The sequence below is a fragment of the Saccopteryx bilineata genome, chromosome 2 (assembly GCF_036850765.1).
Source record: "Saccopteryx bilineata isolate mSacBil1 chromosome 2, mSacBil1_pri_phased_curated, whole genome shotgun sequence".
Lineage (NCBI taxonomy): Eukaryota > Metazoa > Chordata > Mammalia > Chiroptera > Emballonuridae > Saccopteryx > Saccopteryx bilineata.
In genome coordinates, this window is record NC_089491.1 from 272,567,348 (window position 1) to 272,588,331 (window position 20,984).

Below are 20,984 nucleotides of genomic sequence, written 5' to 3' on the forward strand. Positions count from 1 at the left end.
CTCCCCTCCATCCAAAGCAGCCCTTTCTCCCTCTTGGTTTCCCGTGCCCCACTTCAAGCCTCAGGTCTAGGGGTAAGGAACACACGCGAAGGCCAGTCCTGCACCAGCCCTAGTGTCTACCCCCCTATCTCCTGGTAAAGAGCACCTTTCACTTGCCTCTCAAGTCGCCCCGCCGAGGGTCCATCCTGCCAGAGCCTGCCTGCTGTCACTGGAATGGCTTTCCCAATGAAATGAGATGACATGTGAGCTCACACCCACCGTTTGTGGGAACTGCGTCATATTCACTCCTGATGCCCAGAACCCAGCACAGTGCCCGGCCAACACAGGCCTGTCACTGTGCACTTGCTCCGCTTAACCTGTAGGAATCCACTCACTGGGGCCTCAGGCCACTGTCAGTTCCTTATCAACATTTTGTTAAGAGGTCTGAAGACTGGCTTCTTTAAATATCTCTCATAAATTGTTACAGTAGCGCCAGAGAGAAATGCTCATTATTCCAAACCACCAGCGTTGTCTGGGAAACTATCTGTACTCCTCCTTGACACAGCAGTGGGAAGCAAGCCAAAAAGGAAAAATTAAGATGATGCCAGTGAGAGCTCTAATACAAACCCCCATTCCTGCGGAGAGACATGACACACGTGGCACACACAGCACACACGTGGACACACCTTGGACAGGAGCTAGCTTCACACAGCTCCCTCCTCCTGGGCAGGAATTCCGCCCTCTGCCCTCGGGGAGCAAGCCAGACGGCAGGACAGCGAGGGTTCCAAATATTCATTTACACATGTACTTAAAATATCACAAACTTCAGTCTCTTGACTAAAGCTCCTAACAGATACAACACACTCCAACACAGCGGTTTGTCATCTCCCCGTCCATCCATTCATTCATTTAAGAAATACTTTGAAGCCCTGGCTGGATAGCTCGGTTGGTTAGAGCGTTGTCCCGAAGCACAAAAGTTGCCGGTTTGATTCCTGGTCAGGGCACCTACAGGAACAGATCTATGTTTCTGTCTCTCTCTCTCTCTCTCTAAAATCTATTTTAAAAAATTAATAAAAAAAAAGAAACACTTTGAAGCCCCTCTAGGTGCCAGGCCTGCGGAGGCAATGGCCAGAGCCCAGCAGGTCCTCCTGAGCATCCCTGCAGACAGGCCCTGCAGGCTGCACGTGGCCCAGCTCGGGCGACGCTCACCCCAATACAGACCACATCTGCTCTTCCAGTGAGGGGCCCAAAAGAGAAAAAGGGAGAAGAAATAAAAGCAGATGTGAATTTGAAGATTTAAGCTGGTGACATGCACACGTGTGGGCAGGACCTGTGAACGTGAATTGGGCCCTTACTACATGCCTGGCCCCGGCCGCCCTCCCTTCCCACACTGTCTCCATTCAGTCCTCTTCGTGAGGGCAGGACAGGCCTGTCCCCGTCTTACTTGGGAAAGGGAGCATAGTGTCTGGGAGTTTTCAGCGACCACCCAAGTCAGTGCCAATGGAGCCCCAGGGCTGCAGGGTGTGCAAGGACCCTGTGCCCACATGCGCTTTCCATCTCATTCTGCGGTAAATCACGCCAGAAACAGCGCCCTCCACCACGTTCAACCCAGTCTGGGAGTACTTGTCTATTTTCAGGTTCCAATAATCGTCTAAGTTTCAATTCTATTTTTTATTTACTTTTTTTTTTTTTTAATATTTTTATTTATTTATTTATTTATTTACAGGGACAGAGAGAGAGTCAGATAGAGGGATAGATAGGGAGAGACAGACAGGAACGGAGAGAGATGAGAAGCATCAATCATCAGTTTTTTGTTGCGACACCGTAGTTGTCCATTGATTGCTTTCTCATATGTGCCATGACCGTGGGCCTTCAGCAGACTGAGCAACCCCCTGCTCGAGCCAGTGACCTTGGGTCCATGCTAGTGAGCTTTTTGCTCAAGCCAGATGAGCCCGCACTCAAGCTGGCAACTCCGGGGTCTTGAACCTGGGTCCTTCCGCATCCCAGTCCAACGCTCTATCCACTGCACCACCGCCTGGTCAGGCTTATTTACCTTTTAATTGAGGATATTTTATTTATTTTTATTTTATTTTTTTACAGAGACAGAGTCAGAGAGAGCGATAGTTAGGGACAGACAGGAACAGAGAGAGATGAGAGGCATCAATCATCAGTTTTTCATTGCAACCCCTTAGTTGTTCATTGATTGCTTTCTCATATGTGCCTTGACCGTGGGGCTACAGCAGACCGAGTAACCCCTTGCTTGAGCCAGTGACATTGGGTCCAAGCTGGTGAGCCTTGCTCAAACCAAATGAGCCCACGCTCAAGCTGGCGACCTCGGGGTCTCGAACCTGGGTACTCCGCATCCCATTCCAACGCCCTATCCACTGCACCACTGCCTGGTCAGGCTAATTGAGGATATTTTAAAACACAAGGCAGCCTGACCAGGCAGTGGCGCAGTGAATAGAGCATCGGGCTGGGGCGCAGAAGGACCCAGGTTCAAAACCCAGTGGTCACTGACTTGAGTGTAGGCTCACCAGCTTGAGTGCAGGGCTGCTGGCTTGAGCAAGGCATCACTCGCTCTGTTGCAGCCCCCCAGTCAAGGCATGTAGGAAAAAGCAATCAATGAACAACTAAGGAGACTAAGGTGCTGCAACAAAGAATTGATGCTTCTCATCTCTCTGCCTTCCTGCCTATCTGTCCCTTTCTCTGTCTCTCTTTCTGTCTCTGTCACAAAAAACAAAAACAAACAAACAAACAAACACAAAACAAAGCAGAGGAGGGAGAAATGTGATGCATCCCACGTACCTTGCTGGCAGTCAGCGACATTCCCCAGCCTTGCTTTGTGTACACACCTACAGTTTATTTTTTTTTTAAGTATTTTTTATTTTTTTTATTTTTTTGTATTTTTCTGAAGCTAGAATTGGGGAGAGACAGTCAGACAGACTCCCACATGCGCCCGACCGGGATCCACCTGGCACGCCCACCAGGGGGCAACGCTCTGCCCACCGGGGGCGATGCTCTGCCCCTCCGCGGCGTTGCTCTGCTGCGACCAGAGCCACTCTAGCACCTGGGGCAGAGGCCAAGGAGCCATCCCCAGCGCCCGGGCCATCTTTGCTCCAATGGAGCCTCGGCTGCAGGAGGAGAGAGAGACAGAGAGGAAGGAGAGGGGGAGGGGTGGAAAAGCAGATTCCTGTGTGCCCTGGCCGGGAATCGAGCCCGGGACTTCTGCACGCCAGGCCGACGCTCTACCATTGAGCCAACCGGCCAGGGGATTTTTTTTTTTTTAAAGTATTTTAAAGCAAATCTCTGGCACCATATCACTCAGCCTTAAGAAACTATGTATCTCTAATGGGTAAAAATGATAATTCTAACTACAGTACCATAATCACACTTTGTAAAATTCACAATAACTCTAATTTCATCTTCTGCCTGTGTGGGCCCGATTCTTCTATAAGGAGCTTTTTGCCTATGCCGTGGGAGTACCTGGAATAGTTTCTATAGGAGAGGCAGGATAAATGACCAAGAAGCTTTTTCTGGGGGAACATTAAGTAATGGCTTTTTACTTTTTATGGGTTTCAATCAGCTGCAGTCACGAACTCTTCTCGTGCTCCAAGTGTCCCTGGCCAGAGGGGGACACTTAAGCTTGGTCTGAAGCTGACACCCCCAGGGCTGAGAGTTTCCCTGCTCACAGGTGGACGAGATGCCCCAGCCCCATCTGCACCTGCACGGTGCTGCCCCCAACCAGGACCTGCTCCTCTCAATAGAAACATTGGCTCCTCTTCATTTGGATAGTCTCCTCTCCAGATGAAACTAAATAGAAAGTTATCTATGCCTGACCAGGCGGTGGCGCAGTGGATAGAGTGTCGGACTGGGATGCAGAGGACCCAGGTTCAAGATCCCAAGGTCGCCAGCTTGAGCGTGGGCTCATCTGGTTTGAGCAAAAGCTCATCAGCTTGGACCCAAAGTCACTGGCTCAAGCAAGGGGTTACTCGGTCTGCTGTAACCCCACGGTCAAGGCACATATGAGAAACGAATCAATGAACTAAGGTGTCACAACGAAAAACTAATGATTGATGCTTCTCATCTCTCTCCCTCCCTGTCTGTCCCTATCTATCCCTCTCTGACTCTGTCTCTGTTAAAAAAAAAAAGAAAGAAAGAAAAGTTATCTACCAGGCATCCCCAAACTACGGCCCACGGGCCGCATGTGGCCCCCTGAGGCTATTTATCAGGCCCCCACCGCACTTCCAGAAGGGGCACCTCTTTCATTGGTGGTCAGTGAGAGGAGCACTGTATGTGGTGGCCCTCCAACCGTCTGAGGGACAGTGAACTGGCCCCTTGTGTAAAAAGTTTGGGGACCCCTGTAACACAAAGAGGAAGAATAAAACAAATCTTCGTTTCTGTACTTTCCTGCTGGCAGAAGGTCAGGGTGCGTGCATTAGGACATGAAGCACAGCTAGCTTGTGGATTGGGTGATAAAAAGCTAGGGTGTTCAGCCAGGTTAACCGCGTCCACCATTATTGTCCAACCCCTGATCCGCTCGCCCATTATCACAGGGTCAGTGTCACCAAAGTCACATGCAATGAAAGTGTGCCTTTAATATTAAAGGTCAGCGTATTAGGAAGCCCAAATCCATCGCCCCATTCAGTGAAAGACCTTTCCCGTGTTAACTCGTTCCCACGGAAGGCAGGTTTTCAGGTAGAGCCGCAAGTCACGCCCACAGACACCCTGAGCAAGCGCAATGCGAGCACAGCCGGGGTGCTGGGTCCACCCGAGTATCCCTGGAGGTGAATGAAAAAAACCTTAATTAACAGGCCATTTAACCTGTGAACGAAATCAAAGCTCTGAAAACAGAAAACTACAATGGAGGTACTGGAGAACATTATGAAACCGCCCTAAAATACAGAGATCCTGTGGGCTTTGTTAAACCAACTCCAAGGCTGCGGCCCGCGCAGGAAGGGAAATCCACCAGCTGTTTATCGAATCTTTTGCCAAGCCACCCACTCCACAAACAGAATGCAGGCGACTAATAAGAATAGCTGGGCTGTTGTGGATGGAATACACTGGAATCCTGCCTGCCGAGATGAAACTGGCTGCCCTCAGTGTACAGCAGGCAGTGGTGGGGCCTGGACCCGGTCCGTGTGGGGCTGTTGGCACCCGAAGTTAGCATGTTATTCACGCTCAGGGCACGTGACCGCACAAAGGCAAAGGCTGGGCTTGAAAAGAAGCGAATTGGTCTCTGCGGACAGCTCTCCAGTTCCAGCCGGCACAACACTCCAGGGTGTTTCTGTTGTTTCCTGGAAGACTTAGTCCCCAATATTCAGAGAAAACAACCTAAGATCTCTCCCTGTCTTGGCTCTTGTGGATAATGGTAATAGGTGTGATGGTTCTGACAATGTCATATGCTGTTAACACTACTAGGAAAGTATTACTGGGCTTCTAAGGCCTGAGGACTCTGGATAGAGATGGAGGAAGAGGAGGAGGAGGAGGAGGAGGAGGAGGAGATGAAGGAGGTGGAAGAGGAGTAAGTGGAGGAGGAGGAAGAGGAGGAGGATGAAGAGGAGGAGGAGGACGAGGTGGAGGAAGAGGAGGAAGAGGACGAGGTGAGGAAGAGGAGGAGGAGGAAGAGGAAGAGGAAGAGGTAGAAGAAGAGGAAGAAGAGGAAGAGGTGTAGGAGGAGAAGGTGGAGGAAGAAGAGGAGGTAGAGGAGGAGGAGGAAGAAAAGGAGGAAGAGGAGGAGGAGGTGGAGGAGGATGAGAAGGAGGAATAGAAAGAGGAGGAGGAGGAGGAAGAGGAGGAGGTGGAAGAAGATGAGGAGGAGGAGGTTGAGGACAAGGAGGAGGAGGAGGTAGAGGAAGAGGAAGAAGAGGAAGAGGTGGAGGAGGTGGAGGAAGAAGAGGAGGAAGAGGAGGTGGAGGAGGATGAGAAGGAGGAATAGGAAGAGGAGGAGGAGGTGGAGGAGGAAGAGATGGAGGAGGTGGAGGAGGTGGAGGAGGAGGAAGAGGTGGAGGAGGAGGTAGAGGAAGAGGAAGAAGAGGAAGAGGTGGAGGAGGTGGAGGAAGAAGAGGAGGAAGAGGAGGTGGAGGAGGATGAGAAGGAGGAATAGGAAGAGGAGGAGGAGGTGGAGGAGGAAGAGATGGAGGAGGTGGAGGAGGTGGAGGAGGAGGAAGAGGTGGAGGAGGAGGAAGAGGTAAAAGAGGTGGAGGAGGAAGAGGAGGTGGAGGATAAAGAGGTGGAGGAGGAGGAAGAGGTAGAGGAGGAGGAAGAGGTGGAGGAGGAGGAAGAGGAGGTGGAGGTGGAGGAGGTGGATGAGGAGGAGGAGGAGGTGGATGAGGAGGAGGAGGAGGTGGATGAGGAGGAGGAGGAGGAGGTGGAGGTGGAGGAGGAGGAGGTGGAGGAGGAGGTGGAGGAGGAGGAGGTGGTGGAGGTGGAGGAGGAGGAGGAAGAGGTGAAGGAGGTGGAGGAGGAAGAGGAGGAGGAAGAGGTGGAGGAGGTGGAGGAGGAAGAGGTGGAGGAGGAAGAGGTGGAGGAGGAAGAGGTGGAGGAGGTGGAGGAAGAGGTGGAGGAGGAAGAAGAGGTGGAGGAGGTGGAGGAGGAGGAGGAGGTGGAGGAGGAGGAGGTGGAAGAAGAGGTGGAAGACGAGGTGGAAGACGTGGAGGAGGAGGAGGAGGAGGAGGTGGAGGAGGTGGAGGAGGAAGAGGTGGAGGAGGAGGTGGAGGAGGAAGAGGTGGAGGAAGAGAAAGAGGTGGAGGAAGAGGAAGAGGAGGAGGAGGAGGTGGAAGAGGTGGTGGAGGAAGAGGTGGAGGAGGAGGATGTGGAGGAGGAATAGGAGGAGGTGGAGGTGGAGGTGGAGGAGGTGGAGGAGGAGGAAGAGGTGGAGGAGGAGGAAGAGGTGGAGGAGGAGGTGGAAGAGGTGGTGGAGGAAGAGGTGGAGGAGGAATAGGAGGAGGTGGAGGTGGAGGAGGAGGAGGTGGAGGAGGAGGAAGAGGTGGAGGAGGAGGTGGAAGAGGTGGTGGAGGAGGTGGAGGAGGAAGAGGTGGAGGAGGTGGAAGAGGAGATGGAGGAGGAAGAGGTGGAGGAAGAGGAAGAGGTGGAGGAGGAGGAAGAGGTGGAGGAGGAGGAAGAGGTGGAGGAAGAGGAAGAGGTGGAGGAGGAGGAAGAGGTGGAGGAGGAGCAGGTGGAGGAGGTGGAGTAGGTGGAGGAGGTGGAGTAGGTGGAGGAGGAAGAGGTGGAAGAGGTGGAGGAGGAAGAGGTGGAGGAGGAGGAGGAAGAGGTGGAGGAGGAGGAGGAAGAGGTGGAGGAGGAAGAGGAAGAGGTGGAGGAGGAAGAGGTGGAGGAAGAGGTGGAAGAGGTGGAGGAGGAGGAAGAAGAGGTTGAGGAGGAGGCAAAGGAGGAAGAGGTGGAAGAGGTGGAGGAGGAGGAGGAGGAGGAAGAGGTGGAAGAGGTCAAGGAGGAGGAAGTTGAGGAGGAGGAGGAGCTAAAGAGGATATGGGCCATTCAAACTAATCAGAGTGTGAACTGCCTCTGTCCCCAGTGTCCTAGAAGCCTCCCCAGCCCTTCAGCACCCCAATCTCAGCAGGTGAGCCTAGGAAACCCCAGGGAAACCCTCACTCCCTATTACCAGAGCCAGTCAGCTGCTGGTTAACTGAGCAGTTTGGTTAAAACAGTAAATCACCAAGTACATGCACTTTTAAAGATACATCTGTCCATTTTTTCAGTAAGGCATAGGTCTTTTCTTAGAGAAAGTGTCCACCAGCTCCTGTTCCCAGTCTTCCCGCCCAGACCTTTCCCACGGAGAACTGAGACATCCAGCAAGCACAGATCCTGAATTCCTCAGCACCCCCCCCCCCATCTCGTCTGCACCGAATTCACTAGCAAGTTTTGTTTTTTCCCTAGTGAATCGCCTCCTATTAACTCTTTACAAAGCACTGAGCTCACACTTGTCACTCTCTTTTGCCCTTGTGGTCCAGCAGCTGCCAGAGTATTTAGTGACATCATGGTCATGACTGCAACAATAAAACTAGTGCGCCCAGCCAGGTCTGAGAGCAACACATCCGACTGGGGTAGAGAGGCAGCGCCTTGTGGAAGCAGACCCACCCAACACCAGCTGTGGTCGCAGTGGTGGGGCGGGGCATCAATCCCTATGTTCGATGAAGGGAACAAATGGACAGGGCCCATCGCTGGCCCACTTTAGTTAAGTGCAGGGAGGTCCATTAATAGCTTCTCCTGCAACTGAAAAACCTGATCCTTCCTTCCTTTCCTCCCACAAAGAAAGCCAGCAAACAGAAGGCAGGATTTCGAAACTCCCCTTTTCTTAGTAGTAGTTTCTGGCCAGGACCAGCCAGCAAAGCGTTACTTTGTTAGTAAGAGCACAGTGTTTTCCCCTTCTCTGCAGCCTTTGAGTCACAACTTACAAGAGATGCTTGTAGGATGCACAAGTCACACACAAGTGCAAGTCAGAGAATGCCTACTCAGTGGATCCTAAATTTATCTTTCCTATCTCCTGACAATTCTGCTTTCACATTTAAAACGCATCATGACACAAACTTTCCAACACCTGACTCAAGAACTCAGTGTAACATAAAATTTACTCTCATGACTGAAATAATTTATCCTATATTCAATATGAGCAAACGCTGTTCTAATAATGGAGTGTTTTTTTTTAAGTCTGTGGCTAAAAGAAAGCGATTCATCAAAGGAGAATCAGCTACTCTACTTAAATTTCATAACCAAAAAAACCCAAGCAATTATATCAGATGTAGGGAATTAGATGTTCTAACTAAAAGAAGTGGCTAGATTCTTGAGACTTAACCATTTTCAAAAAATATAATTTTTATATTTTAATAGATTTATGTTCAACGATGTTAACTGCAATAAAATTTGTGACAGCAAAAGAATAAAAGACAGCTAAATATGAGGTAATAAAGGAATGGTCACATTCTGACAGAGTCACATGATGAAATACTATGTGACCATTAAAAATGTCATAGAAAAAAAAAAAAAAAAAAGGAGGCCCTGGCCGGTAGGCTCAGCAGTAGAGCGTCTGCCTGGCGTGCCGGGGACCCGGGTTCGATTCCCGGCCAGGGCACACAGGAGAAGCACCCATTTGCTTTTCCACCCCCCCTCCTTCCTCTCTGTCTCTCTCTTCCCCTCCTGCAGCCAAGGCTCCATCGGAGCAAAGATGGCCCGGGCGCTGGGGATGGCTCCTTGGCCTCTGCCCCAGGCGCTGGAGTGGCTCTGGTTGTGGCAGAGCGACGCCCCAGAGGGGCAGAGCGTCGCCCCTGGTGGGCGTGCCGGGTAGATCCCAGTCGGGCGCATGTGGGAGTCTGTCTGACTGTCTCTCCCCGTTTCCAGCTTCAGAAAAATACAAAAAAAAAAAAAAAAAAAAAAAAAAGGTCATAGAAGAATATCTTGATAAAAAATGCCCAGGTATAGTCTTATATTCCAGTAAGAAAATGCCCAGAGTATAACATATAATGCACAGAAAGCTCCACATACAGGACCATCCCGATGGGAAGACGGAAAGAAAACGTTTTAAGTGTCTGTTAACAACCTTTATCTCTGGATGGTGGTCTTATTTGAGATATTTTTTTTCTCCACAGTTTTCTATAGTTAAGGTGTTTTCTTTCCTATAATGAACATGTTAAAAAACATTATTTTTTAAGGTTTGATCAGTTGGGATCAGAAATAAAAAAATACTGCATACTTCCCCACCTCCTCAATCAGAGAGAAGAGGACAGCCCTCCATGGACAGAATGCCTATTAGGAACATTAGGTGACTATGGCATCGTCTGATAAGCCCGCGCCCATGGGCTATGGAGGCAGATGGACCCATTTATCCCCTAAATAAGCACTTGCCAATGTGGGCCCCAGGGAGCCCGGTCCCTGGAGCTCCATGGGCGAGTCAGTTTGGGTAATGCTGCCCTGTCGTGGGCCCCTCTGGAGTCTTCTGCACCCTGGCACTGCCAACCTAATGGAGTGAGACAAAAGGAAAAGCCTCTTGACCACTGGTTTCCTAAACTTACTTACAATGGAACCCTGTTAATGTAACCACCACTTACATCCACAGAACTGGGGCCCTACGGGAAGCACGAACCCCGGTGGCCCCACCACTGTAACTGCCACAGTGTTCACCCGCGGGGCCCCAACCGCTGCGTTCTTATTTCATCTGCACACCGCATAAGGACGGTGCTGCCCATGTTACAGATGAGAAAACTGACATTGCAGAAGGTTCACTTGTCCAGTTTCCTAGCAGCTCGATCGTTATCTTAACCATGAGGCTTACCAGTTGATCTCACATTTTTCTTTGTGCAAACTTTTTATAACTTTTGCCTCCTCTTTGTCTACCTTTTCTTTCCTGACGGTATCATTGGCTCTGTGGGTTTTCCCGACACCCTTTAAAAACCTGCCGCTGACAGATAACTCGTGTGACCGATTGGGCTATTTGAACTGAGTGCAAAGCAGGCCCGGCTGTGTGGGGTGCCCTGTGTAAGGCGTCAGGCTAGCGGCAGGACTGCCCTAAGGTTTTTTTTTTTTTTTTTTTTTTTTTTTTTTCCGAAGTTGGAAACGGGGAGGCAGTCAGACAGACTCCCACATGTGCCCGACCGGGATCCACCGGGCATGCCTACCAGGGGACGATGCTCTGCCCATCTGGGGCGTTGCTCTGCTGCAACCAGAGTCATTCTAGCACCTGAGGCAGAGGCCACAGAGCCATCCTCAGTGCCCGGGCCAACTTTGCTCCAATGGAGCCTTGGCTGCGGGAGGGGAAGAGAGAGACAGAGAGGAAGGAGAGGGGGAGGGGTGGAGAAGCAGATGGACGCTTCTCCTGTGTGCCCTGCCGGGAATCAAACCCGGGACTCCTGCACACCAGGCCAACGCTCTACCACTGAGCCAACCGGCCAGGGCCCCTAAGGTCTTGATGTCAATCATTTCAGTCTTCCAACTGATGTGCCTGCTTTCCAAGCTGCCCCTACCCTGCCTGATTCATCTACAGGAATTGCAAGCAAGACCACTGTCCATGGCTTAGGGTCCTCCAGAGGCTCTGTGGATGGGCTCATCCCAAGTCCCTATAGGAGGCGTGAGGCCACCTGCTCTGCCTGCCGTTCAGGCCTTGGCCTCAATCCCCTACCATGCCCTGCCCTGGTCCCCACAGCCAGGCCTATAACAGGCCAGTGCCCACCCCCCTGCTGCCCACCCCTGGCCTGAAGCCCTCTCCCTCCTCACATGCATAACCCATCCTCTGAATCCCAGTTCACAAGTCACGTCATCTAGGACACGTCCCTGTGGTCCCCCAGCCCACCCAGGACTGTGGGTCTCCCTCCTGCCAGGGCATGTCCGCACTGCTGGGTCACCCCTACACTGTTCTGTACCCCCACGCAATCCTCAAGGATGAAAATGATGTGGCTTAGCCGTTTCACGTTCCCCGGGTGCCGTGAACAGACAGGCGTCCCTGACCTCAGCTGTGTGCAAGTGAACGGAGGTGCTGTTTGGTGGCAAACGTTAATTAGCACTGGCAACAGACATGAATGTAATCTCCACAGGCCCTTAGCTAACCTTCATGATAGGAAAAGACTTGATCCGAAAGAAATATTAACTACACACCACTACTCGTAACAACACAAACTACTCAAATACCCACTTTTCAAGTCAACTCTGTAACAGAAAGGAGCATTCCCCACAATTCCTTAGAAATGCCTTTAAGAGCTTTCCCCCAACAGACTATAGCGTAACCTGGTGACAGCCACGCTGCCCGCACCTGTCCACTGTCACTCTTTCTGCTGAAGAAATCCCACAGAGGACTCTCCAGTCTCTGCAGCCTTGGGGGAGGCAGCTCCATCAAACAGTGATACAGCCACAGAGGCGAGGGAGGAATAACCACCAGAACCCTTACGTAGCACGTGCTTGGTGTCACGATCACAAATGTGGAGGGTGGCTGACACACGGGCCCTCACAAGGATCCCTACACAGCGCGCCCACCACCGTCCCCACAGCAACCTCTGCTCCAAACATTGTGACAGAAGCCATATAAATAACCAAGCCAGCGTAGCCCAAGAGCCCCATCAATCCTGCACGTGACAGACGAGGCTCAAACAGCTCAGCCGGCTTCCAGGTTCCTCTTCAGACCAGTCTGATACAGTGCGAGTGGTGACAGGATGTCAGCTTGTCTGTCAAAGGTCACCACACCTGTCCTCTGGTCTTTGATGTCACCTCTTTCCTGCTCCCAACCCGCTAATTGCTCCTCATGACCTTTCAAACTTTCATACTCTCCTTGACTACAGCTAGCACTTAGAGGAAGTCGGTTCCCTCAGCTCAGACTGCACTTCCAACTGCCCGCTGGCCGGCTGTGTTACTACCCCATCTGTCCCTCACACGCGGGCCAGCAAGCCTCGATGACCCCGCCCCCCTGGCCCACTCTCACAAATCACTCCCACTCAAAGCCTAGTCATCTCCGTGCACTCAGCAGCCCTCACTGGGCCCAGCCTGTGTGTGGGCAGCATACTCACTGCAAGGACAGAGATAAACGTGCCCGGGCTCGGCAGGGACACAGGGAAGTAAAGGACCCACACCGTGTGTGTCGAGTGCTACAGAACAGTCCTGCAAAGAGGCTGAGGGACCAGGGGTCAGTGATGGAGGAGGCGGGAGAGCACTGGGAGGCAAAGCTGCTGTGGTCCCTCTGGCAGCCAGGGGACAATTCCACAGGGACACCCGGTGTGTGTGCGGGTGGGAGTGGCACAGCTGGCCTGCATCTCTGCTCCAGCACCCGAGCCCAAACCCTGAGTTCCTCTTACCTACCCTTTCATTTCCAACTTCCACCTGGTCTCCCCTGCTCCAGAGTCATGGAAACTCCCCGCCACCGGTCACCCAGAGCCCAGCCCACAGTCTGGCACGCTGCCCCGCCTGCCTCACTTCCCGTCGTCTCCCGACTCATAAGCAAATCTGATCTGCTGCTCGCCCGTCATAAAACCTGTCCCGTGCTTGCTGCTCTGTGCCTGAGCTCAGGCTGTCATTTCGTCCTGACGCCCCATTTTTGTCTGCCACAACCCTACTTAGAGAAATAAATGCCTAATCCTGGGGGGGGGCACTCAGAAGAAGCACAAAGACCGTTCGTTCTCAGCATGTTTAAGAGCGTGCATGCAGTTCAGCAGCATCAAGTCCACTGACACTGCTAGGCCGCCATCCACCCTCAGAACCGCTGTCACCTTCCCAAATGGACAGGCCCACCACCTACTCTCCCCCGTATTGTAGGGGTTTGCATACAATACAACGCACTATTGGGACTGCGCCCTGTTCATGTTCCCATCCTTTACACTGCCTTTGTAGTCAGGGCTCCATGGTGGTAGAACTGAAATGAAATCTTCTTGAAATGGCAGCAAAATTACCACGCCTTTTAGCCTGAGCAAGGAGAGAAAATAACAGCAGCTCACTGCGTGCTCGTCCACGCCGTGCTGTGGCACCCGCTAAGCCTCTTACGTACTTATCTCCCTGAATCCACCCAACGGCCCTCTGAAGTAGGCGACTATGTATCCACCCCTTCATTGTCAGCAAGAAAACCACCACTGGAAAGACTGAACGGCCAGATGGCTAGTGTGAAAAGCCAGTTAGTTCTCTTCTCCGCTGCCCGCACCACACGTTTAATCAATGCAAGAGAAGTAGATGGCAATCAAATGAAACGAGCGGTCAGATTTCATCTAAACCAGGCCAACAATCTGGAAAATCTCTTCCTAAAGAAAGGGAGCTAGCCGCTACCTGGAGCTCCCACGGGCCAAGTCCCGTCTTCACCTGTGCTCACATATCGCCACACGAGAACCCTGCCGTGAAGAGTTTGTCTACTGCCCACTGCCCATGACAGTGGAGGAACCGGAGTACAGAGTGCAAAGAGCTGAAGGAAGGCCACACAACTCTCTTGATCCCCCCTTTAAAAAAACAAAACATAGCCTGACCTTTGGTGGCACAGTGGATAAAGTGTCGACCTGGAAATGCTGAGGTTGCCGGTTCAAAACCCTGGGCTTGCCTGGTCAAGGCACATATGGGAGTTGATACTTCCAGCTCCTCCCCACCTTCTCTCTCTGTCTCTCTCTCTCCTCTCTCTCTCCCTCTCTGTCTCTCTCTCTCCCTTTCTCTCTCCTCTCTAAAATGAATAAATAAAATAAAAAACAAACAAACAAACAAACAAAAAAAACAAAAAAACAAAAAAAACAAAACATAGACAGCCCTGGCTGGATAGCTCGGCTGGTTAGAGCGTCATCCCAAAGCACAGAGGTTGCCAGTTTGATCCCTGCCCGGTCAGGGCGCATACAGGTACAGATTGATGTTCCTGTCTCTCTCCTGATCTCTCCCTTTCTTTCTCTAAAGTCAATAAAATAAACATAAAAAAACAAAAGATAAAATCAGATGAAAATCAAATTTCAGAAAGTATCTGGCACAGTTGTTTTTCACTGAAGAGTTAAAGTAATAGGTCCACAGAAGAGAACACTTCAACGTAGCAGTGGAAGCCTCTCTAGGTACAATAACGACCATACAACACAAATAGGAACAACGCCAAGCACGCACGCATGCTCGCAATTTCAATCTCAGCTTCTACGCACCGGCAGCCCCAGCCTTCCCATGTGTGTGGAGAGGTCAGTCTGTCACGATGAGCCATGATGACTCACATGGCGTCTGGTGGCCCCACACACAGCACCCCAGAACACACCTCAGGGGAGGAAACAGCTTCTTCCAGACCAGATTCCTCACTTTCCACAACACGTATCTGTGGGTCAGACCCTGAGCATGTTGGCATGTGGGCACTTCACTTGCCCCAGGAACAGAGATCCTGAATGTGAATCCTTAGCACCAACCAGTCAGCATTTCCTCCCTAAAAAGCATACTGGGAGAAGGGACCCGAGTGGTCCAGGTCAGCTGCCTAATCCTCTAAGCGCCAGTCCCTTTTAAGGGAGTGTCCCACAAGTCCAGTGGGGTTAATGCAGACCAAGAGAGAAAGACGCATTCCACTGCCGTGTAAAAATAACTTTAAATAAAAATAAAAACATGTGCATCTGAAACATCAGCCGAGTGCAAAGGGAAAGAACAGGAGATTGCTAGGGATGGGCTATATTTAGGGAGCTGCAGGCTGGACAGAGGGAACAGGCAAGGAGACACACACGGGCCTGGCAAAGGAGGCTGTCCACAGCCCCACCAAGACTCTGTCTTGAGCAGCGCAAACGCCCCACACCCCACAATTAAAACAATCTCAGTGGAGCACAATGCCCCGCTGTATTTACACCTAACAGTGAAAGCCTTCAAAACCTAGCCACACTTTTCAGTCACCACAAAATATCCCCTCAGGCTTGAAGAAGCCTTACTCTGCAATTTAAAACACTTCCTTCTGCCAAAAAAAAAAGGCCTTTGGTTCACGTTAGGAGATTGTTCAGTGCTGTAAAAGCCTGTTCTGTTTACTGCTTCATCCTAGGTCTATTAAGACACCTAATCATTTTTTTTTTTTTTACCACAGAATGGTAAAATGTTTCTCAAGCTAACGGTAAGTACAAAATTTATGTAAAATTCTTAAAATAAGACCCCTATTAAACTTGTCAGGATGATCTCATATTAACAACTGCTGGTGATCTTTTTAAAAGGAAGAGAACCACAAATGATTGTTAAAAATAACCAACTGCACCACCAAGAACTGACTGTGTGCTGTTTTAAGGACTGGAACAACACCATCTTGCATAATCCGCACATCAACTCCGTGAGATAAATATCACCATTATGCTTCTCCAACAGAAGCTCAGAGAGGGGAAGTGACTTGCTTGCAATCACACAGCTGGGAAGTGGCCAGGTCCCGCCTGGATGGCGTGATCCCAGAGCTTGAATGTTCTGTCTTTAACCACTTCAGCAAAAACGATCCAGAGTAGACAGTTCACAAACTATTTCCTTCTACTGTGTCTCACAACCACCCTCAAATAAATCAATGTATAATGTACTATCAGCAGCTGAGGGAAACTACTGTGGCCAAAACTTCGGCTATTCACGTGACACCGGTTCCTTCGGAAATGCACTCACTGCGCAGGACTCCAGCGACAGGATTTGCTAAGTGGGATCGTGGCTAAGGTGAGCTACCTGGCTAAGGCATTCTGGTCTTCCAGTTTGCTTGTTTTATACAAAGGCACTACATCCCAAAGAACAAACTACTGCTGAGTTATTAACGTGAATTATGTGGTCTAGTAGAGTTAGCCAGTCCTCAGTACTTCTACAGGATATTCTGGTATGAAAGTCACCTTTACTCAAAAACAAAACAAAACAAAAACCTGCTAAATTCATTTGCCTTTCCCTTTAAATAATAATCTCCAGTTACTCAGGTAGAGGAAACGAGTGAAGCTGTCCCTACCAGCCCCAGTCAGCAGTTACTTAACTCTTTCCACAATCTTCCCTCCACTAAAAGGCTGTGTATTTCTATTAATATTCCAACCATATAAATACAGCACTCTGTTCGTACTGAAACAGGATAGTCGCATGTTGTAAAATAACTTGTGTTACACATTAGGAAAACACACCTATCATTTTCTTATTAAACCAGAAAGATGCCTGCTGGCAACCCACAAAAGGTCTCCTGGCAACCATAAAGCACAGAAACCAAGCAAAGATTTTCTTTCTTTGGAGACATGAAACTCTCATTCAGCTGAGAAAGATGGATTTTGGTCACTTATTATTCTCTAAAATGGAAAGTGCCACACGGAGACCATAAATGGGGTAAATTGCATCTTGGAGCAACATTGTATGAGCCAAGTTACAAACCAGTGAATACAAGGGGTGTATTAATGGAAAGACTGATACCATCTTACTACAGTGGCCTCTCTGTAGCTTGGGACAATGATCTGTTGAGGGTTTCCCAGTGATTTTTCAATGTGCAACCTTCCAGACAAGCCCCCCTTTAAGGGGGCTGGCTCGGTGCTGAACAATCCCCTCAACTACAGAAAGACAGCCAAAAGCCCCCACACAGGCTGCTGGGTGAGAGGCTCGGCGCCGCAGGCGTGGGTAGGCTCAGACTTCAGAGACAAAGGAGGAGGAGGAGGAGTGGGAGATGGATCCGGGAGAGCTGGGATCCGCCTGGGTCCACCTGCCCTGAAAAGACCCAGACCCACAGGACCGGACTTTCCAGAGCAAGAGTTCAAAAGGTTAGAGAAAGGGAGAGCAGAGGAAGCACACGCTGCAAAAGCACACAGGTGAAGTCAGTAACCCCGAGAGCAAACCGTGCCGTAAGAGAGGGGGGGCGGAGACAACCCTCTACCACCCACCCTCTACTGTGGGCTCCCAACCCCCGGGTTATCTTCTCCCGGAAAACAGCTCCAGGAAGTCTGGTGCGGGGTAGGGGTGAAGTGTATGAACTCACGGAGCAAAGCCACCCTCTACTACACAGAATTCCCGCATTGCCTTCCTCCACGGAGGGGGACGCCACTCTTCCGGAGAAAGGGAGCCGGCCACCAGCCTCAGGCCCACCCACAGGGACCGGCGAGGAGAGCCCCCGGGCAATTTCCAAACGAAGTCACACACCCACATAAGACCCCGTGGCACGGGTGGGGAGGACCCCTCGCCTCTTATCCTAGCTGAGTCTCTGGTCTCAGGCCTCTCAACCTCGGAGACCCCCGGCTCAATCCGAAAGCTCGTCTCCGAACCACCTCCTCGACTCAGCCAGAACCGACTGGAACCCCCTCCCTCAAATTCTCTCCTCAAGCTCATATCCAGCTAGACCACTCAGCCCCCCAAAACCGATCCTCAGAGCCCAGTAACTGCCTCAGTCTCTCTGTACCCTCCACCTTCTCCGCCAGCCCCCTAATCTCTGTCCAGACCGAGCCCTTGGCGCCCTCGGTCGGGTCTGTCACACCTCATCCTCGACGACAGTCCCTCTGCAAGCCAACCTCGCCCCCCCCCACATTCTCTCCGCGCCCCGTTGGACCCAGCCGCAGCCCCCTATGTCCCCGAAGCCGCTTCACTGTCAGCCTCGGGCCCGTGGCCCCGACTCAGGACGCTTCTCCCCGCTCAGCCCGCCCGTACCTCGGTCGCCGCGTCCCCGACCCCGTCCCAGGCCCCCTGTTTCCCGCCGCGGGCCCGCCCGGTTTACCTCCTCCATCTTCTGCACCATCTCCGCCAGCTGCCCCTCGTCCTCCAGCAGCTCGTTCAGCTGCACCAGCGACAGCCCTGAGAACCGGGCTTCGCCGCCGGCACCCGCCATCCCCCCGTATCGCCCGCCGCCGCTGCCACCGCCGCTCTGGCCGCCAGGATCCGCCGACCGGAAGGGCCGCCCTTAGGCCCGCCCCCGGCGGGGGGGGCACGTGACGCCAGCCTTGGGGCGTGACGTCATCCTGCGCGGGCGGGCGGACGTGACGTATTGTCTTACGCTCCAGGGGGACGCGGATCCTGCACGAATGTTGGGGGCTTCTAAGGGAAGGGAAAGGGACTTGAGGACGGGCTTGTGACGCAGCGAAGGGCGGTGATGATGTCACTGCGGCACGGGGGTGTGCGCCATGATGTCATAAGAGCCTTTTTCTCAAGGAAAAGAAATCCCAGATCCAAAGAAAAGCCGGTGGAAGGGAAAAAAGTGATTGCAGCCTAAGCCCGGTTTCTCAGAATTGTGGGGCTACCAAGTCATTCACTTAAGTATTTATTGAGCCCTGGCCGGGAAGCTCAGTTGATTGAAGCATTCTCCCCATGTTGCTGGTTCAGTCTCCATCAGGGCACATACAGGAATAGATCAAAGTTCTCTCTCCCTGCATCTCTCTCTAAAAATTTTTTTTAAAAAATCAACCAGTTGATTGGCTCAGTGGTAGAGCTTCGGCCTGGCGTGCAGAAGTCCCGGGTTTGATGCCCGGCCAGGGCACACAAGAGAAGCGCCCATCTGCTTCTCCACCCCTCCCCCTCTCCTTCCTCTCTGTCTCTCTCTTCCCCTCCCGCAGCCGAGGCTCCATTGGAGCAAAGATGGCCCGGGCGCTGGGGATGGCTCCATGGTCTCTGCCCCAGGCGCTAGAGTGGCTCTGGTCGCGACAGAGCGAGGCCCGGAGGGGCAGAACATCGCCCCCTGGTGGGCAGAGCGTCGCCCCCTGGTGGGCGTGCCGGGTGGATCCCGGTTGGGCGCATGCGGGAGTCTGTCTGTCTATCCCCGTTTCCAGCTTCAGAAAAATATATAAAAAAAAAAAAAAATCAACCAATGAATGCACAGCTAAATGGAACAACAAATTGATGTTTCTCTTGCCCTGCTCTCTAAAATCAGTCAATAAAAAGGCTTTCAGCCACGGAAGTTAAATTAAAATATGTACTGCTCACAAAAATTAGGTTATTTCAAAATGAATATGAAACTATAAAATACCCCCTAGTTTTTGTGTATATATATATATATTTACTGAGACCTACATGTAGGCAAAGCATTGGGTACACAGGTACAAATAAGACACAAAGGACGCCTGCAATGTAAAGCTAACACTGACGGGAAAGCAGACAAGTAAAATGGTTACGGAGAGGGAGAGGTCAAAGGAGAAAATGAATGCTGAAACAAGAGGGAAGACTTGCGCCTGGCCAAGCAGTGGTGCAGCGGATACAATGTCGGCCTGGGACACGGAGGAACCAGGTTTGAAACCCAAAGATCCCCAGCTTGAGCATGGGGTCGCTGTCTTGAACGTGGAATCATAGACATGATCCCATGGTCGCTGGCTTGAGCAAGAGATCACTGGCTCTGCTGGAGCCCCCTCCCCCATCAAGACACATATGAGAAAGCAATCAATGAACAACTTAGGTGTTACAACGAAGAACTGATGCTTCTCATCTCTCTCCCTTCCTGTCCCTATCCATCCCTCTCTCTGTCATAAAAAAAGAGAGGGAAGACTTTCTTTCAGAGAATATTAAGGATTGCCCTCTCAGAGACATCTCGGCAGACTAAAGGATGAGACCAGAGGAAATGGCTACCATTCCTGTGGGAGGCAAGAGGCAGTGAGACCAACCTGTGCACAAAGGCCCTGAGTCAGGACTAGCTGGGTACATTCAGGGAATGGGCAGAAGACCAGGATGGTTGTCTCATCATGAGCAAGGACTCATGCACGTGGCCCCTTTGCACCCATGTGGAGGAAGGTACCTAGACATCAAGGTGGGCCAACCTGTGCTCTTTCAGAAACGACACCATTTAGGGTGTAATTGCTCACCTCCTCAGCTATCTGGAAGTCTCTGGAGATCTAGGAGTCTGGGAACTCCTTCTGCCACAGTCCTAGCTGAAAGAAACCCTAAGCTTGAGGTTAACCACGACAGCCCCCCCGTTTTACACATAAAGAAACTGAGGCCCCGGGAAGAGGAAGTCTTTGTTTTTGTTTTTTTCCAAAATCGAGTAGCACATCTGTCTGGCTCCCAGCCTGGCATCCACCATGCTGGCATCATACCACACTGAGCTCGTCACATCGCTCAGCACTGAACATAGTTGAAGCATTCAGTAAACGCTCATTGGCCGACTGATGAGCTTTGTGCACCAAGGCGATGCTTCTGCTTGCATCTGTAGAACATAAGGTCAGAGCTGTCCGTCCATGTTTTCCCGGGGCTTCCCTGACCTGTCCTTTCTCCTCCTAGCTTCATGACTGAGGGCATACATTTGTTAGAGCACAGAGTTCAGTCGTTTTCTTCCTTTGACCTTGTTATATACATCGTTAATAAAAAAAAAGAAAAGAAAAAGGAAAAAAAAGAAGAGGAAGGGGATGTAGAACATCAAATTTACAGTCAGAGTACTAACTTTTTTTGTTTTGTTTTTTCCCCTTCTTTTCTCTCCAGGAAAGGAATGGACCTGCCAGATTGAGAGAACAGTAGCTGTATTTCCAGAAAAAATCCTCACCTATGAGGCTTAAGACGTCCAGAAATTCCTCACCAACCCACAAAAGGTGAAGATAAGGTTAGGGGTCGGAGCATGCCCAGGTACGGAGGGAGGAAGTGACCTAGCCAAGAACACACACCATGGACAGGCCAGGTCCTGAACCCCGCACCTGCCTGGTACAAATGCGCAG

At 51.2% G+C, this 20,984-nt stretch overlaps 1 protein-coding gene across 2 annotated transcripts in view; it reads right to left on the minus strand.

Moving 5' to 3' along the window:
* Positions 1–18,249, minus strand: part of VPS37B (VPS37B subunit of ESCRT-I) — a 31,215-nt gene extending 12,966 nt beyond the window's left edge. For both annotated transcript variants that reach the window (XR_010729312.1, XM_066260688.1), the window contains exon 1: positions 18,074–18,249. Coding sequence is in view for 1 of the 2 variants with exons in the window: in XM_066260688.1 (XP_066116785.1) it covers positions 18,074–18,184 (111 nt within the window). In the remaining variant the exon portion in view is untranslated. The remainder of the gene's footprint in view (positions 1–18,073) is intronic.
* Between the last annotated feature and the right edge of the window lie 2,735 nt (positions 18,250–20,984).